General features: G+C 38.9%; 1 protein-coding gene across 2 annotated transcripts in view; it reads left to right on the top strand.

The window, feature by feature from the left end:
• Positions 1-8869, top strand: part of PRKG2 (protein kinase cGMP-dependent 2) — a 91418-nt gene extending 82549 nt beyond the window's left edge. For both annotated transcript variants that reach the window (XM_007110240.2, XM_007110239.2), the window contains exons 17-18: positions 6701-6767; positions 8774-8869. In XM_007110240.2, coding sequence (XP_007110302.1) covers positions 6701-6767; positions 8774-8869 — 163 coding nt within the window. The remainder of the gene's footprint in view (positions 1-6700; positions 6768-8773) is intronic.
• The last annotated feature ends 9837 nt before the right edge of the window (positions 8870-18706 follow it).

Here is an 18706-nt window from a genome sequence, read left to right as displayed (position 1 = left end):
GTAGGATAGTTATTGTTCTCAATATTCTAGAGAATGAGTCAGCTAAACCAACTGTTAAATAGTATTCTATTTCAGTTTTAATTAATATTATATATTTATTTTAAATATAATTTTCCTTTGGCCAGCTTTCCACATTTTGAAGCTTCCTATCGTATTTTACTTTTGGAGTAAAGTACATTGATTTCCACAAAACCTCAAACAGTGTTTTATCCTTATGTAATAATCTAACAAGCACCTTTTTCAGGTCTGTGAATTTCTAAAGCTTGTCTTTAAAACCATCAATAATTTCCATAATATAAACTCTCTGATTTCGTTCCATATGTGGAAGTTCAGGCCTTGGAGTTTGTTTTTTTTTAATCTATGCCTAGCTAAATCCTGCAATCCTTGAGATGTTTTGATTTTGCTTATGATTTACAGAAGTGAAACATCACCTATTGATAGTACAAAAAATAAATTTGAGAATTTCATTACTGAAAACCTTTGAGCACACTGCTGTGTTCACTTTTAGAAAGAAAAACACCTCTCAACATTTTATGCCTCTCTGGATATTTTTACTGAAGAATTAGGGGCACATCAACACAGTGTGAAAATAAAGGGAGAGATGCTGGTGAATAGAAACACTATTCGTTTTTCTGAACAGTAATGGTGCAGCTCAAAAAAAAAAAAAAAAAAAAAATCCCCAAGCTGCCAGCCCTGCTCTATCTATTCATGAACTTTCTTGAAATAAAGCCATGTATTCAACATTGTAAATTCATATCGGGCTCTGCCATAAGGATATATCAGGACAGGGATGGGGAAGCAGGGAGGGAGGAAGAGATGGAGACAAACAGACACGTCTGTGGATTTTATAGACATCAAAATACGTATTTTATTGTTCTTTGTCATCTTTGGATTGTCTTTCGTGTAAAGCTCATTATTTGTCTTAGATTCCAATTTATCTCTCTTCCTACTGCTGTTATCACAGTTTCTTTTCTCATGCTAAAATGACACATAAACACACCATTCATATTGAACAAACAAGTGTCCAGTCAATTAGAGTCCCCCTTCCAATGTAGTTCCTCTTTTATCTCATTAAAGAAGCGTCTTCATGTTTGCTCTGGGGTAGTTGGGAAATAGAAGTGATATAATTGTTAACAGGTTCCTGTTTTATCTCTTACTTCTTATTTACCTGAGGCTCATTTAAATATAGCTGTCAAATTGTGATTAGATGTACGTGCAAATTCATGCTAAAGGATTTTCTCACTTCAGCATGGTAATGAAGAATTTTAAATTTCCTTCCCCATAGGGATTAATTTGCTCTCTCTTCTTAACAGACAGGGTGTTCTTTGCCAAGTAGCTGAAGCATACAGCTGAAGCTGCTGTGCGTAGGGCAGAGTTCACTAATAAGATGTACCAAATTTACACAGTGCCTTCCGGTGAGCTGAGGGAGATCAAAAACATTATTTCATCTGATTTTCATAGTGCTTCTTAACATACAAAGATGGGGCACGGGGGTCTGAAAAATAGAACTCTCTTTGCTTTCAAATAGGAGTGTTCTGTAACCTTCCATAAGTCTCCAAGGCATATATAGCTTCACTACCCAGTATATTCTTGTAATGTTTTTTAAAAAAAATATTCTTTCTAAAATTTGCCATCAGATTTTCCCACTCCTCTCTAAAGTAAAACATCTTTTTTCCTTGGAGAACCATTTACTTCAATCTCGTATTTAAAAACAATACAGTTAAACGTGGCATATTGTTATATGTTTGTCCAGTCTGTGTTAAATCATCTTTCTTAAAAATAGAGCTCCTCCCTCTCCTATTTGTAAGTTAACTTATAAACTAGGCACCAATCATGTCTCCCAACACCTCTCTGAAAAGAGGGATAATATATTTGTAGGGTACAATTAAATCTTTCCTGCTAGGTAGAGGAGTAGTTTGTTTCAGGTCTCTTAATGTTACCTTTAATATTTCCAGTCTCTAGAATTTTACTGTCAAGAATAGCTACTACTCTTCTAAAAATGAAGAAGCAATTTATGTACAGTCGCTGCTAATATTTCTTTAGTGAATATTTTTCACACACGACTGCATGCTGGCACTTGGATTACTTAAAATGTGGTTAGTGTCAAAAAGGCCAGGTGTTAAGTGAATAACCACTCATGTTAAGTAAATATTGCCATAAGTCAAATTGTAACAAGTACTCAGCAAGAAATGCATAGGCTCTTTGATTCAGTAGAGTAACAGTAATGATTTTTATTAATATTTATGGAGTAACATCTGGGTAGAGAGCATTGTAAAATATGTGAAAAGGAATTGTGTCAGTCATCGGTGGCAAAAGAAAAGAATCCACAGAACTGTGTGCCTAGAAATCCCTAAAAATGGAGCCTCGGTCTGTGCAAAGAAGATGATGGGTGGATCATGGAGAGGACTTCTGTGGTTTTGCAGCAAGGACAAGGGAAGTCATACATCTAGGACTGCTGTCTGACTCTCACTCTTTGCTTAGAGACTCAACAGTGTAGACCAAAATGGCACTTTGGGTTAAGAATGGCATCTGAAATGGAATGTACTAAGAGCCCACCCTCTCTGTTTTTAGTACTTTTTCTCTTGCTAAGCTTAGACTTGGAATGGGAAATCCAGTCAAGGAGTGACCCAAAACCAACTCCACGAGAGGGAGGACATTGAAAAAGGTAGAAAAGGGTAACTTCGGATACGGTTGACAGACCGATGAATACGAGGGCCTCCTAAAATCTCCCAGCCTTCATTCTCATACCTCTCACTACCACCCTGACCTGTCACGCCCCCACTGCGGTTGTTCTTCACATAGCAGCCAGAATCGTCTTCTGAAAACATATTTAGATTGCATCACTTCCTTACGACTTTCTACTGGCTTCCCGATAAGCATAAAATCTTGATTCCTTGTTGTTTTCTACAAGACCCTATAGGATCTGGCCTTGGCCACTTCTCAGACATCATATTTTTCTCTCATCTCCCCTCCACTCACCACACTTCAGCTCATTCCTATCACTTTCTTCCATTCAGAAGGTCATTGCCACAAATCTTCCCATGGCTTCTCCCTTCTCTTCATTCTGGCCTCAATTCAAATATCACTTCTTCAGGTAGCACCCGAGCTAAAAGCAGCACCTCCCAACCCATCTTTATCCCAGTTCTCATCCACCATTTTATTCTCTTTTATCTTCCTAGTACTTATTAGTATATGAAATTAATGTAAATGTTTGTATTGTTTACTTTTTTGTTTGATTACTTGTCACCTCCTGCCAAAATAAAAATATCTTAAAAGCAGGGTCTTTGTTGGTTTTGATGCCTGCGACCAAGTTGACTTTCCATAAATTTTTGTTGGCTGGCTGACCTGACCTCAGCGTCCCAATAGAAAAGATCAGTGGATTTAAACAGTATTATTCCAGGTTGTTTATAAGATTCTGAGAGACAGAGTACATTGTTTCTGTTTGAGAGGAGCAAGTCCTCCTCATTTCTGGTGTTGCATTTCCAGCTCACCAAGCCTGATACGTATCCTAAAGACCAGATCAGTCCTTCCTTTTAGATTAATAGTTTGGAAGCAATAAATGAAAGAACTTCATCTGGCCATCAGCCTCCTCTCATTACAGATAACTGTAAAATACTTTTTATCTTGGAGCCTCTTATATACATTTCACCAATAGTACCACCACCACGGCAGTGTGATACTGTAAGACGTGATAGTTAGAGGTCCTATGTAAGGGTGTTCTCTTGTAGAGTTATTCAGCAGACATTTATTGGAGCCCCTGTTTTGTGTCAAGTACTGTTGCAAGTGTTAGGGACACAGAAGGAAAGGAAACAGACAAAAAACCCCTGCCCTCATGAAGCTTGCATTCTAGTTGGGGAGACAGAAAATAAAGAAAATAATTAAGTCAAGTGTATAGTAGGTATATTAGAAAGCAGTAACTTATAAGGAGAGAAAATAAAGTATGGAAGGAGGATGGGAAGTATGTGGGCGTGGGGATGGGGAGGGGTTGCCATGTTAGACTGGATGGCCAACGAAGGCCTCTCTAAGAAGATGACCTTTGAGAAAATACCTGATGGTGTTGAGGAAACAAACCATGTGAAAATCTGGGGAAAGGACAATTCAGCTACAGGGGCTCAAGTGCAAAGGTCTTGAAGTGGGAACATCCCAAGCTTGTTGAAAGAATGTTGAGGAGACAAAGGAGCAAGGGAGAGAGAAAGACAAAGGTAGGGCAGTGGCAGGGTGGGGGAAGGGTGGTGGTGGAAAGGGTGATAAGGCCTGTAGGTTTTAATAAAGACATGGTAATGACTTTGCCTTTTACACTGAGTGAAATTGGAAGCACTGGACAGTTTTGAACAAAGGCATGATGTGAACAAAGGCTGCAATGGCTGATGGCTTCAGGCAGGCAACATTTAGTGTTTACTGGAATGGCAGGCAACAGTTTTTTTTGTCCGCAGTTGATACAGCGATTAGATTACTCTTTCAAGTTTTCCTCCACACTTAAAATGTTGGAGGAAACATTTCCTCCAAATGACTTGCATTTTAAATGATCACCCTTGCTGCTGGGCTGTTTCCCATGGACAAAAGCAGGAGGACCTGTTAGGATGTTATTATACTAATACAGGCAAGAAATAACTGTGGCTTGGCCCATGCTGGTAGAGTGGAGGTGTTGAGTATTGGCCAGGTTCTGAATACCAACGTATTTTGAACATAACAGACTAGATTTACATATGGACTGAGATAGGATGTGAGAGAAAGGATAACTCCAAAGTCTTTGGTTTGAGCAACTGGAAGAGTTGAGGGAAGTTTGTTGGGGAAAATTTGGAGCTTCAATGTGGACCTGATACAGCTAGATGCCTGTTAGACATCCAGTGGGGAGACGGTGAATAGCACTTGTAGCTAGCAGCCTGTTAAGCAGTGTGTGTGTGTGTGTGTGTGTGTGTGTGTGTGTGTGTGTGTGTGGAGGGGGGCAGGGTGGTGGTGGAAATAGCAGTTTGGGAGTAATCAGTTTATACATGCTATTTAAAGCCACAAGAGTGAATGAGATTTCCTAGAAAGTGGGAGTAGTTGGAAGAAGAAGAGGTCCAAGGACTGAGCCCCAGAGCATGCCAACTTCCTATGGAAATAGCAATGGAAAATGAGAGAAAGCACCCAAGATGGTAGGAAGAAAGCCAGGACAAGGGCATGTCTCTGGAGCCAAGTGAAGAAAGTGTTTCGGGAAGTGTGAGTGATGAGCTGTGCTAAGCGTAAGATGAAAACTGAGAATTGAGGGAATTCGCTGGAGTGGAGAGGGTGAAGCCTGATTGCGGTGTGCCCAGGAGAAAATGGGTTGTGTCGACTGAAGAAAAACACACAACCTAAAAGTTGCAAGTTATGTTTTATTTGGAGACCTTACTAAGGACTATAGCCCAGGAGACAACCTCTCAGCTCTGAGGAACTGCTGCAAAGAGGTAAAGGAGGAATCAGGATATATAAGAGTTTTTGCTTTAAAAACAAAAGCATGTAGTAGAACATTGGAGGATTACTGCTGAAGTGGGGAGGGGCCATATAAGGGTTGGGGAGTAAGAGGTACAAACTATTAGGTATAGAATGAGCTGCGAGGATATATTGTACAACACAGGAAATATAGCCAATATTTTGTAATAAATATAAATGGAGTATAAGTTTTAAAAATTGTGCATCACTATATTGTACACCTGTAACTTACATACTCCTGTACAGCAACTATACTTCAATTTTAAAAAGAAAAAAAATTTACCGCTAATCACAAATAGAAGACATCTCAAGTCAACGATTTTACTGCTTTTCTATGTATGGGAAGATGCAAGAGTTTGGGCTCCTTGAAATTACCCCTTAGATATGCATCTTAACTATCTAGGGCCAGCATTCAGTTTTTCTCCATCCTGAATTCCCCATCAGGTGGCTGCAATGGCTGACGGCTTCAGGGCAGGCAACATTTAGTGTTTACTGGAGTGGCAGGCAACAGTTTTTTTGTCCGCATTTGATACAGTGATTAGATTACTCTTTCAAGTGTTCCTCCAATGGGAAGAGAGAAATGGAGTGAGAGTTGGAGGGGAGTTCAGGTCAAGGGAGATTGCTTTGTGGTTGGAAGAATTTAAATGTTTCCATACTGATTCGAATGCCCCAGGAGAGAAGATGTTAAAGATTCAGGAGAGAGGAGAGTTTAAGGAGCATGTCTGAATAGAGAATGTCTACAAGATCAAATACACAGCAGAGGAGCTGACCTTAGCGAGAAGCAAGGGCAGTTCATTCATGGTGCAGTAGAGAAGGGAAACACACAGATGTGCGTACACAGGCAGGTTTGCTGGTGGAAAATTGTAGAAGTTCTCTTTTCTGCTCCTGGTTTCTTAGTGAAATAGGAAGTCAGGCCATCATTTGGGAGGGAAGATGGATAGGAGGTCTGAAAGTTTGAGGAGAGAGGACGAAGTATGGATTATGAGTCTAAGGGAGTGTGACGAGGGGAACAACAGGGAAATCTAGACTGACTGCTGGGCAGCATTAAAGGCCCCTCTGAGGGTAGTGGGCATGGATTTAATGTGAGAGACACACAGGTGTGTGGGCATGGTTGAGTATTTTCCTCTGATCACTTGCAGCTGTACTGTTGCAGGCAGGGAGCAGGCAACAAAATGGGTGGACAGATAACTTGACATGCTAATAGTTTATCAGATAAGTAATATTTCTCTGTACTTTTCTGATTTCTCAGGTGGTTAAATGGTTTTAATTGGGAAGGACTGAAAGCACGGAACCTTCCATCACCTTTACAAAGAGAGGTATGGTATCTACTATATTACTCTCTTGATTTTTTTCTAAGTATTTGTTTTTGTAAACAGATTTTAGGGGTGTGTGTGTGTGTAGAATAGATTAAAATTTTTTTTAACAGTTTTTAAATTTAAGTGAAAATGTCTTTGCAATTGTGACTATATGGTCTAAATAGTATTATGTATTCAATGGACCTTAGCTCAGCTCTTAAGAATGGATTACATGTAAATCTAAATCCCAAGGTAGCCAGTGTTGGTCAGGCTGACAGATGGTTCTAAAAATATAATATGAACCTATATGTAATTTAAAATTTTCCAGTAGCCGTATTAAAAAAGGTAAAAAGAAATGGGTGAAATTAATTCTAATTATCATAATACATTAAAATATTATTTCAACTTGTAACAAACACAAAATATTAATATATTAATAAAGATGTTACATTTATTTTTTTCATACTAAATTTTCAAAAATCCCAAGTCGATTTTCCACTTTCAGCCATCTCAGGTCCGACTAGATATATTTCCAGGGCTCAGTCCCCATGCATTGCTGGTTGGACAGCACAGCTCCAGAGAAAGCAGAACATCTGCTAAGTTGGGGAGGGAGGGGCATGGCTCAGGAATAATCTAGTCAACACCCTACATTTGTTATGTTGTGTTCTCTGTAAAGGAATTTTGAGGATCTTTGTCTTTGTACCTTTTTAGATTGACATCTGAATTTTTTCATTACACGTCTAAGTCATTGTGGAGAATGTAATTTCTAGTATGTTGTAGATATTGACATTTTACAGTAAAACATTACTCTTACTTTGCCCCTTTAAATATATCCAGTGTAATCTAAATGCCATTGAGATATGAAACCCATCAGCCATTTAAAAAATAGACAGAAATATTACATGACTACTTTTTATCTCTAAACTCCTATTTTTATATTTCCATTAGATTTTCTCTATAAAATTTCATCCTAATGTAAAAGATTTTTATACTGATTGGTCTTCTATTAATCATTCTTTAAGTGCCTTTCAATTTTAGTTTTATAAAATTAAAACCTTTTGTGAGAATAAAAATTTCACTGGCAACACAAATATTTCTTCTGGATTCAGTTATAGTTACATTTTTGTAGCATGCAGTGTCAAACAACATAATGTATTATAAATTTTTAAATAATTACTAAACAAAAATGTTTTGAAAAGAAATTATTTAATGTACTCGTGGATGAATATTATTTATTAAAAAATGGGATCAGATACCACATCAAATCTATTTCTTTTTAAAATTATTTTTCTATAGATGAAAGTGCTAAGAGTTGTGTTCACATAAATAAGTAAATGAGAGTGGAGGATTTTATAATAGCAATGTCACTTTGAGCACCTTCTGAGTAGTCTCCTTATGCCCCCAAAAAACTCATTATGGTGGATCATAAATATTATTTTTAGTGCTCTATCAGCTGATAATTCAGTTAGGTACTAATGAAGATTGTTTGAAAGCAAAGAATCGGAAACCACTTGATTTGCAAAGTAATTTAATACCAGAGTCATTTCACTCTTTCAACAAGGTCACTAGTATTTTGAATTTTCCCTTTGTTTGACATTCTGGAGAACTTATATGGGTCAATTAACCCTATAAAAATTCAAGATCAGTGAGAAACTTTTATAAAGTGGAAGAAGGATTCTGACAAATTTTGATTTTTTTAATATTTCCTTTTAAAATATTTTCCAATTTGAAAAAAAAAAAAAGAGACATCATTTCTGTCGCCCACCTTTTCCTTCAGAAATAACTCCTTAAGCCAGGCAGCTCCTACTGCATGTAATTCTGGGACCCAATCCATTTGTTCTAAAGGGGAGATCTCATGAGGCTGAGAGTGTGACTCGAAAATGATAACTGGTTATCTTTTCCTTATATGTACATGACAAGCGGTTGCAGTAGAAAATCAGTGTTCAGATACAGAAAGCATTCCCCATATGTTCTAGCATGCTTCGACAACATTATCCTCACCTTTGGTTTCATCCTTTTTCTACTAGCTAAGTGGACCCACAGATCACAGCTACTTTGACAAGTATCCTCCCGAGAAGGGGGTGCCTCCTGATGAGCTGTCAGGCTGGGATAAAGACTTCTGACAGAAGAAAAGATGATTACTGCCCTACATACACAAGAGGACTCTAAGGGCCAACAATCCAACACTGATTATTTCTCTTCAGAGTATTATACTATCTTCTAGAAGACCATGAGAGGAAAGAAACCCCTGCCCATGAGCTGGGGGTGGGAAATAGTAGGTGCGGAGGTGGTTCTGAATGATAATGTCTCATTTAGATGCTGTGAACTAGTCATGTGTTCTGTTCTTTGCTTTTCTCAAATGTTGAAGGCTATCCTATTCCCCTCTCCAAAGTCAGAACCATTTTTGTCAAAGGGACATCATTTTCTCTGCAATCTGTTGCTCCGCCCCAATCATATTTGTCTCCTTTGAGCCCTAGCAAGGATTAAAAAGTGTCTTGCCCTTGAGCAACTAAGTCATTCGAATAGAAGGAAGAACAAGGGTGAATTTTGGAAGATTTCCCCCGTTCTCAACAATCCCACGTAAGCATTATGGCATCTTGAAGTCATGGCTTGCAGTAAACTTGGTAGTCAACAGAAGTTCTTGATTTTCACCTGTGTTCAACCTAGAAATATATTGATAGGCTTCTGAACCTAGTCTGGGGAAAGGCAAATTTGAAAGGCAATTTAGTCATTGGTACCACTTTCTAACATAGATGAGTTAATGAATCCAGCCAGGTAATTATATTCTTTTGGGGAACTTAGAAACAATAAGCAAAGCAAAAAATATTTTTATTCTCCTGTGACCAGCTGTGATACCTCAGAGACTTTTCAAAAGTCTTGTTACAGATGGTTATAATGTGTGGTTAATTGATGGGCCTTTGGAAAGGTTTTATCTTATATAGTAAATATTTTCACAATCAAGTTAGAAAACATGAAGGAACTTCATTGTGAAGGCTTTTCCTTCCCATTACATATGGAGGAGAAAAAAATTCTAAAAGGTATAAATGCTGACTCTTTGAAACTCTGAGATATTTTGGCCAGTTCTGTGACTGTTGCTATTAATAAACCAAGAGTATAGAAATAACCACAGTTAATTTTTAATGGAAATCCCATTGGCAAATATTGATGCACGCCTAATCACTGCTGCATTAATAACTTTTTAAGGAGACATTTGAGTCATGGTAGTGTTTATAATGTTAGATTGTTAAGGCAGGCAAGCTGCTAGAGAAGTGATGGGACATCCAGCATCTGTCCCCCTCCTGGCTCCTCCCTGCAGTCTTCCAAATAATGAGTAGATTTGTTTTAATAGCATTGGACACCAGTGACCTAAGAACTTTACTAGTAGAATGTTTTTATGTATCGATCATGATCATTCTCCCACCCTCCTTCCCAAATGGACGGGAAACAGATTTTCTCTTTATCTTTTTGATCTGGCAGAGTAAAAATAACGTCGGAAGTTCCTGCATTATTCAAGCTTCTGGTTATACTTTCATATGCTAATGTTCTATAGGAAAAGCATCGCTAGCTACATCCACCCATATTTTCAGCATTCAGAGAGTCATCTATCTGCTTCTGAAGTGTTAAACCAGATAAGTGAGGCCCAACCCAGGAAGGTGCATCCTTAACAAATTAAATTTCCACATTTAGAATCCTTTTGCTGAACCAAAGAATTTTTGTTTCCTGTAGTAGTATTTTTAAAGTTTATGTATTGTACATAGAAGAACCATTTTTAATAGGATCAACATAACCTGCTTAATGAATTTCTAAGATTTTTAAAAGATTTTTATTTGCATTTGGTTTGTAAGCACTGTATGTTTTTCCATGTATATATTTTTAAATTACCCACCTATAAATGTAGGGAATTTATGTATTGGGTGGATATTAGAACTGTACGGTTATACTAGCAATGATATTCTCAAAGGTGATCAATAGTTGTAATTCAAAAAAGACTTACATATATACAAATAAAAACCAGCTTAGGGTACTACAAGTTTATTTTGGCTCTGACTGGCCATGTCAATATATAATCTCCACATGTGATTTTATTGTGTTTCCTTTGGAGTACTTTATAAAGATGGAGAAATGAGAGACTGAACCATTAATACAATCCCATTTCTATTTTGTAGCTGGGCGACTTTGGGAAAATGACTTCACTATTTTGAGTACTAGCTTTCTCACCTGTAGAAAAAAGCACCGTAAAATAATACCTACTTTAGGCACCTGTTTTGGGGAGTAAATTGATACCTAGACAGTCCTTTGCCAATTTCAATGAAATAATCAATGCTGCATAGATGGGAGCTACTGTTACTATCTCTATTAGAATTAAAGGGGCCTTAATAACCATTTAGTCCTGGACCTTATGTATCATTGGTATCTGTATGCACAATTGTACCAATTAAATCCAGTATCAATCTTTTCTTTTTCTTTTAAATCATGAAGTAAAGATGGTTAATCAAATTTTAGTGCATGTGATGAAGACTTAACCCTCACCAAAATGAAGTGCTTTATTAAGAGTTCACTGCTCACCTAAGTTTCTAAGTTTTAACTTTTTATAAATTAAGGATATATATGTATATGTATATGTACATATATATATTCTTAGAAAATACAGAAAATTATCCCCCTATATACAGACCCATCATATTCATAATCATTAAGTCATTCCTAACCTGTCTTTTCTGGGTACAACGTTAATTTTTCATTCTTGAGCCTCTTCTCTGCAGGGCCAACTTTTCACAATGGTAGTTTCCTAATATGTTCTCTAAATATTAAAATCTCTGGAGGGAGGAGAATGTAGTGGTGAAAAGTAAGATTTGGAATCAAAAATTATGGGTTTGAATTCTTGCTCTGTCCAGGTTTGTGTGACATTGAATAACAAACCACATCTTTATTCACCTATAACTTAGATATGGTACAGATAAAGCTTTGGAACACTGGGCCAGAATATTATTACTTGTAGGTCATTGATAATAACCATTTGGAAATACGTCTATTTCTTTTTGGTATAATAATAAATCCTTGTTTTTTTTATTGCCAGGTATTTTACTAGGAGCATTTACATCCATTATCTCATACACACAAGATTCTAAAATAATTATAAACACGCTGACTCTTGACTGCCTTCAAAGCTAAATATTGGCCTCCAATATGCCTTTCGTTATCAATTTAGCTGTGATGGTTTTACATAGCTTAGGTCCAGTTGCTATAACAACATAACAAATTAACCCACAACTTAGTTGCTTGGAACGCCATTTTATTCTTCGGGATTCTGTGGGTCAGGAATTCAGACAGCACATGGCAAAGATGGCTTTTGTCTCTGCACCACAGAATCTGGGGCATCAGGTGGAAAGATTCAAAGATTGGGGTGACTCAATGGCTGGGAGCTAGAATCACCTGAAGCCTTGTTCACTCATGTATCTGGAGCCTGGGCTGGGACAACTCAAAGACTAGGACTGCTGTTCAGTGTGCCCACACACGTTCTCAACATGGTTTGAATTCCTCATGTTATGACATCCTTAGTCAGACTCCTTTCATGGTGGCTTGGGACTTCAAGAGCAAGTATTTCAGCCAACAGGGAGAAGCTGCACTAAACTTTATGAACCAGCCTTGGAATCGCATCACTTCGCTTCTGCCCTACTCTATGGGTGGAAGCACAAGCCCACCCAGATTTGTGGGGAGGGAACATAGGCTCCATTTCTTAATGAAGAGAGTTTCAAAGAATTTGCAAGCAAGTTTTAAAACTGCCACAACCCACTTTCTGGCCACAGACTACTTACATTACTGCCATATGCAAAATAAATTCATTCCCTCTCAAGAGTCTCCCTAAAAATATCATCTCATTACATCAGACTCAGGGTCAAGGTCCGGGATCTTGTCATCTAAGTTCAATTCAGGTGTGGATAAAGACTCCTCAGGTGTAATTCCTTGGATACATTCTTTTAGGTCAGAAAGCCTGTACACTTAGTTAACAAGTCATCTGTCACCACACTCACAACACTGAATGCCGAGACGACCAGTGGATAACCACAACGGATTCTTGCATTCTGAGAGGGAGAAGACGAGAGGCACAAAGCAGCACTGGTCCATAGAATTCTGAAATTTGGTGTGACGCATGTTAGCATTTCACTGCTTACGGCTCAGTCCTACTCCCTGTGAGCTGTTCTCTGCAGCTCTTGGCCCCACCGTGTAGAATCTGGGTTCTGCCTCTGAGTTAGCCTTTTTGTTTGTTTGTTTTTTCTATAAGATATGGCTGGTATTTGCAACTGAGTAGACTTCTTAGCCAGTTTCCTGCCTGTAAATGTTTGGTGGTAGAGATGCCATTTTCTTTTTTTTTTTTTTTTGTGGTACGCGGGCCTCTCACTGTTGTGGCCTCTCCCGTTGCGGAGCACAGGCTCCGGACGCGCAGGCTTAGCAGCCATGGCTCATGGGCCCAGCCGCTCTGCGGCATGTGGGATCTTCCCGGACCGGGGCATGAACCCGTGTCCCCTGCATCGGCAGGCGGACTCACAACCACTGCGCCACCAGGGAAGCCCTAGAGATGCCTTTTTAAAATTTGTCTCTCTCTCCATTGCAAGCTGATACATTTCTTTTAAAAACTTTGTGAATTTCCAATGTATAAATTCATGATCCACTCCATTAGGCAAAAGCTACACTCACAAAGCTTTTCTGTGAAGATGCTGTGGAAATAATGATTCTTAGAAGTTCTATTTTCTTAAAAGTGAGGGTGTGTACAACACATGCTTAAGATGCTTGGAAGGTCTTTTGCCTTTTGAAAGGCTCTGGTAGTCTGTTTCAAAGATGCCTTCCAATGATCCTTGCTTATGGTGTCCATGCCCTTTTATAATCTGCTCCTCTTGAGTGTTGACTGAATCTAGTGACTTCCTTCTAACAAATAGAATATAATAAAAGTGATGGGAAGTCACTTCTGAGATTATGTTACAAAGTGAATCTGCTTCTGTCCTGTTCACCTTCTCTTGCTCTCTCATTTGCTTGCTCTGATAGAAGCCAGCTGCCATGATGTGAACTTCTCTATGGAGAGGCTCATGTGGCAAATAACTAAAGGAACCTCTGGCCAACAGCCAATGAGGAAATGAGGCCCCCAGTCCCACAACCTGTGATGAACTGAATCCTGCCAACAACCGCAGGAGTGAGCTTGGAAGTAGATCCTCCTTCACTTGAGCCTCCAGATGAGACTGTAACCTTAGCCAATACTTGGTCAAAGCCCAGTGAGAATCCATGAGCCAGAGGAGCTAGATAAACAACTCTCAGATTCCTGACCTGCAGAGACTGTAAGATAAGAAATGCATGTTGAATTAAAGTACTAGGTTGGGAAGGAAAGACGGACATGAAGTAAGGGAAACAGGAACAAAGTGGACACAAGAGAACAAACTGGCAAGCCAGAACCCAAGAAGACAAACTTTTGAATCTGTGTCTGTCTTTCATGGTTGCCCACCTTGGCCATATGGGTGGCTTGCAGGATAAGCTGACACCTTTTACATGTACCTGGCTCGGGATGTGCAGATGCCAAAGGAGCAATCTGGCTGGAGCTAAAGGAACCACAAGCCTGAATGCTGCCCTTCACCACCAAGGTGAGGCAGCAAATCAACAAAAATGTGCATGAGCTCCAACTGTGCTTGGTCTTGTTCCGACGTCTAGAATATAAATATGGCTGCTATTCACTTTGGCATTTCAGGTCTTATGCAGATTTCTCTTGTGGCAAAGCCAAACTCAGAACCACACAGAGAAGGAAAATCTGGGAACATATTTCTGGCTTAGCTGAATTGATACAGTACCAAGTCACTCAATTTCAAACCTATATATGTCATTATTTTTATGTTATTTATTTAGAATTTTTAACTAATGAGATTTGCTTCCTGTCTTTCTACCCACTTTCACTTATCAAAGGACACATAGAGCACAGGCCACATTACTCAACTGAAACCAGCAATATCAATTTGTCTCAGGTGATTTACAGGCAAGCTCTAAATTGAGTTAGAGCTCGAGCATTTTCAGTTTTGGAGAGTATAAAACCAAGATATTTTTGTTATTTGTTTGTTATAAATTTAAAATGGTGTAATAAAAAGTAACATGAAATTTGTTTTCACAAATACAAACTTCCTCAGTGAGGAAAAACCAAGTGGACATGCATTGGGAAAATAAAAAGCAGAAGAAAATATGATGAGATCATGAAGAATACCAGCAATGCATCAATCCTGGAAACCAAGTAGAGCAAATGGGGCAAGGAGAGTTAAAATATTAAGGTATGCCTAGAAATACTTAAAAATTTGATCCATGAGTCAAGTCCAAAGAAAGTAAAGAAAGGCTAGTAAAAATATTAAAAGATATATATTTTTTCTTTATCAAAGGGAGTAAGTGGAATCATTCTAAGGAATAGTGAATGTGAAGAAAAATATTTAATGCATGTCTTAGTAGATTCATTCAACAATTATTAATTGAGCACTGTTCCAGGCACTCTTCTAAGTGTTGAGGATACAGCAGGAGGACAAAAATCACAGTCCTAATATATATTCATACTTATTGGATGACTAGGTGATGATCTCCAGGTGGTGTGATCATGGATATTTTCTTCTGTCTGTAAGTTTTATACATTGAACTTATATCTTATAATAAAGAACATTCACTTTAAAACATATACTTGCATCAGAGACATAGGATAGATACCAGAAAAATTATTGGAAAAAAAAGGACTGGGGAGCATCAAGTACAGATTTCACTATATCAAATCACTTTAAAGGCAGGTGACAGATATACCCTCTCAGGCCTCTCCAGCATTAAGCTCTTATTTTTTTTTTTTTTTTTTTTTTTACGGTACGCGGGCCTCTCACTGTTGTGGCCTCTCCCGTTGCGGAGCACAGGCTCCGGACGCGCAGGCTCAGCGGCCATGGCTCACGGGCCCAGCCGCTCCGCGGCATGTGGGATCCTCCCGGACCGGGGCACGAACCCACGTCCCCTGCATCGGCAGGCGGACTCTCAACCACTGCGCCACCAGGGAAGCCCTAAGCTCTTATTTACTTAAATGTTTGCATCAAACTTTTACAGACTCTTTGTTCCCCTCTAAATTCTGACCTATTTCTACAGATCCAAATTAAGGCTTTCACTTATTAGCAACAGGTGATTTACTTCACTGGGTGTTTTTAGCTGTTTTTGAAAAATATCTAGTTCTGCTTCTGCCAGATCTCCTATGCCTTGTTCCCGCATCTTCTCCATCATCCCCAGGCAGAGTATCTCCTGACACCAAATTCTCTCCACTACATGCATATGCATAATTTCATTAACTAGCTAATTAACCAACTGTTTGATTGATTCCCTCCACAAATATTTGTGTGACTACTCTGTACTAGACCTGGCATTTAGCAGTGAACAACATAGACAAGACCCCTTCCATCGTGAAACATATGTTCTAATTGCAATGACAGTAATGGATGACAGTAAATTGTTAAACAAATGGAGGGAATTAAAAAATTTAACTCAACATAAAATCTGGATGTGCATAGATAAAATATAACTTAAAAAATTATCTGTAGTTTATCTCATCTCCTTTGGGCTTCCACCTACTGCTTAGAGGGAGAGACATGAAAAGTCTCATCTAGTTTAAAGTTAATCCAATGAAGCAATTTAAACAGTCCTTTTAGGGCAGTGCTTCTCAAATTTTGGTGGATATCAACTTTTGATGGGATCTAATACAAGTATAAAGGCCTGGGCCCCACTCCACTTCAAGGAGCCTGGGTCACTGTGGGCTTTATAAGCTCCCCAGGAGGTTCTGATAAACCACAGAGTTTGAGAACCATTGCTCTACAAAAGGTTCAGTCTCTCTTAGACAAAATTTCTCAGATTCTCCTTTAGAGAGAATCTAATTACGTCCCTGAGCAAGATGGAGGATGAGTCAAAGCTCTAAGGCCAGATATCTACTTGGTTGCTGTGTGTTTGACTGATGTTCATGGCAGAAGTTTATGGCTGGAGAAGCTCATCATTTGTCCTCTCTGGGCTGAGACAGGGCCCAAGCCCTCCCTCGATGACTCAGCTTCCCCGTGGTTACTACTGGCACTAAAGACCTTTGGGGGTTGACTGTGGTCCCTTCCAGCTTTCGCTGAGACCTGCTCACTGCAAAGCCACCTCCTCCCTACTAAGGTAATGCCCTCTGATGAGCGACCTAGCAGACCTTCAGAATTATAGGTCCTGTTTTTACAGTGCAGAAGCCTAGGGGACTTAGGATGAAAATAGCTCAGAGTCTCGTACTGCAGGCTACGCTGTGTCCCCAAAGTTACTATGATGATGTTTATTCTAGAGCAGCCTGTCATGAGTCCCAAACATGGGAAAGAGCGCCTTCCTCTCCTCCCTCTTTCCTTCCACAGTTCCCTGAGGCTAGAAAAGGGCAGGATTCCTCCTCTTTCTCTTCTGTCTGGACTTTCCTTACATACGTAAAATTCTCTGGTCTCTTCCACAAAGCCTGATCCTTTATAAGCTAAAGGACATAGAGGAATTTAGATAATCCTTTCTCAGGACCAAAGCTGGGCTTTTGAATTCCAAAAGCATAATGTCACCTAAGACTTTCTCAGTTCTACCCTACTGGAACTAATCCTAATCGGCATGTGGATGATTCTAGAAAAGAACCAAGATGTATTCTCAGGAAGCAAAAAGCAAGATCACATTAATAATTCAAAAGTAGAATTATTCCCTCTTTGCAAAAATAAATAAGAAATTTTCATCACAGCAATAAACTCTATTAATACAATTAAGTAGGTTAATGTGACAGAGTGAGGCTGAAGAGAGGTGAGAATGGCTTTGAATAAGTGGTAAGGAAATGCTTTCCTGAGTAAGTGACGTTTGAGATGAGATTTGAATGGTACAAAGGAAACAACCTTGAGACTGTCTAGGAAAAAGTGTTCCAGGCAAAGAAATTAAATGCAAAAGCTGTTGGGGGTATTAATGAATTTGGCATGTTGGAGAAACAGAAGTCTTGTAAGTTTCCAGACTAGTGACAGCTCAGAAGGGTAGGCAGGGCCAGATTAGGAGAACCTCATGGACCACAGGCAAGTGTTTGGTTTTTATCCCGAGAAATGTGAAGCCTTTTTTTTTTTTTTCCTGTAGAGCAGGAGAGTGACTTGAGCTGATCTATGTTTTCAAAAGATCACTCTGGTGACTGTGCTATGAAGGAGCATAGAAGGGGGAGTAAAGGAAGCAGGCAGATCAGTTAGCAGGCAGTTGAAGTGTTTAATTCAGGGGAAAACTAATGGGAACTGGTTCAGACTAGAACGTCAAATGGGTCACATACAAAGAGTGATATTGAGGTTGTGTTTTGGAAAGAGGTGACAGGTGAAAGGACTGGATGCAAAGAATGAGATAACAAGAAGAAGCAACAAGAATGATTCTTGGGATTTTCAAGATTCTAGGTGAGTAAATAGATGTATACAGGTATATCTATATGTGTGTATATATGTATATGTAAGTATATGTGTATATGTATATGTAATTTTTAAAAAAATATTCTTTCTTCTTCTAAGAACCGTTTGTGGTCTCAATTATTTTTCAAGTAGTGTTGCCAGATATTGGTGATTACATTGTTCAAGTTAAAAATTTTAAAAAAAGGAAAGAGCTGAACATCTTAAGCACTTATGTGACAGGCAGTGTGCTAAGTCCATTATAAATTTTATCTCAGTTGAACTTTATGCCTCAACTTTATGAAGTAATAGTTTCTACTACTTAATAGACGAGGAAATTTTACCCTGGAAGGAAAAGAAACTTACACACTTCAAACATGTATTCAACCAACATTTTTTTTTTTTTTTTTTCGGGACGCAGGGCCTCTCACTGCCGGGGCCTCTCCGTTGCGGAAGCAGAGGGCCCGGACGCGCAGGCTCAGCGGCCATGGCTCACGGGCCCAGCCGCTGCGCGGCATGTGG

Source organism: Physeter macrocephalus, chromosome 7, assembly GCF_002837175.3.
Source record: "Physeter macrocephalus isolate SW-GA chromosome 7, ASM283717v5, whole genome shotgun sequence".
NCBI classification, from domain to species: Eukaryota; Metazoa; Chordata; class Mammalia; order Artiodactyla; family Physeteridae; genus Physeter; species Physeter macrocephalus.
The sequence above is the reverse complement of the archived record's forward strand: the minus strand, read 5'-3'. Positions and strand labels throughout refer to the sequence as shown.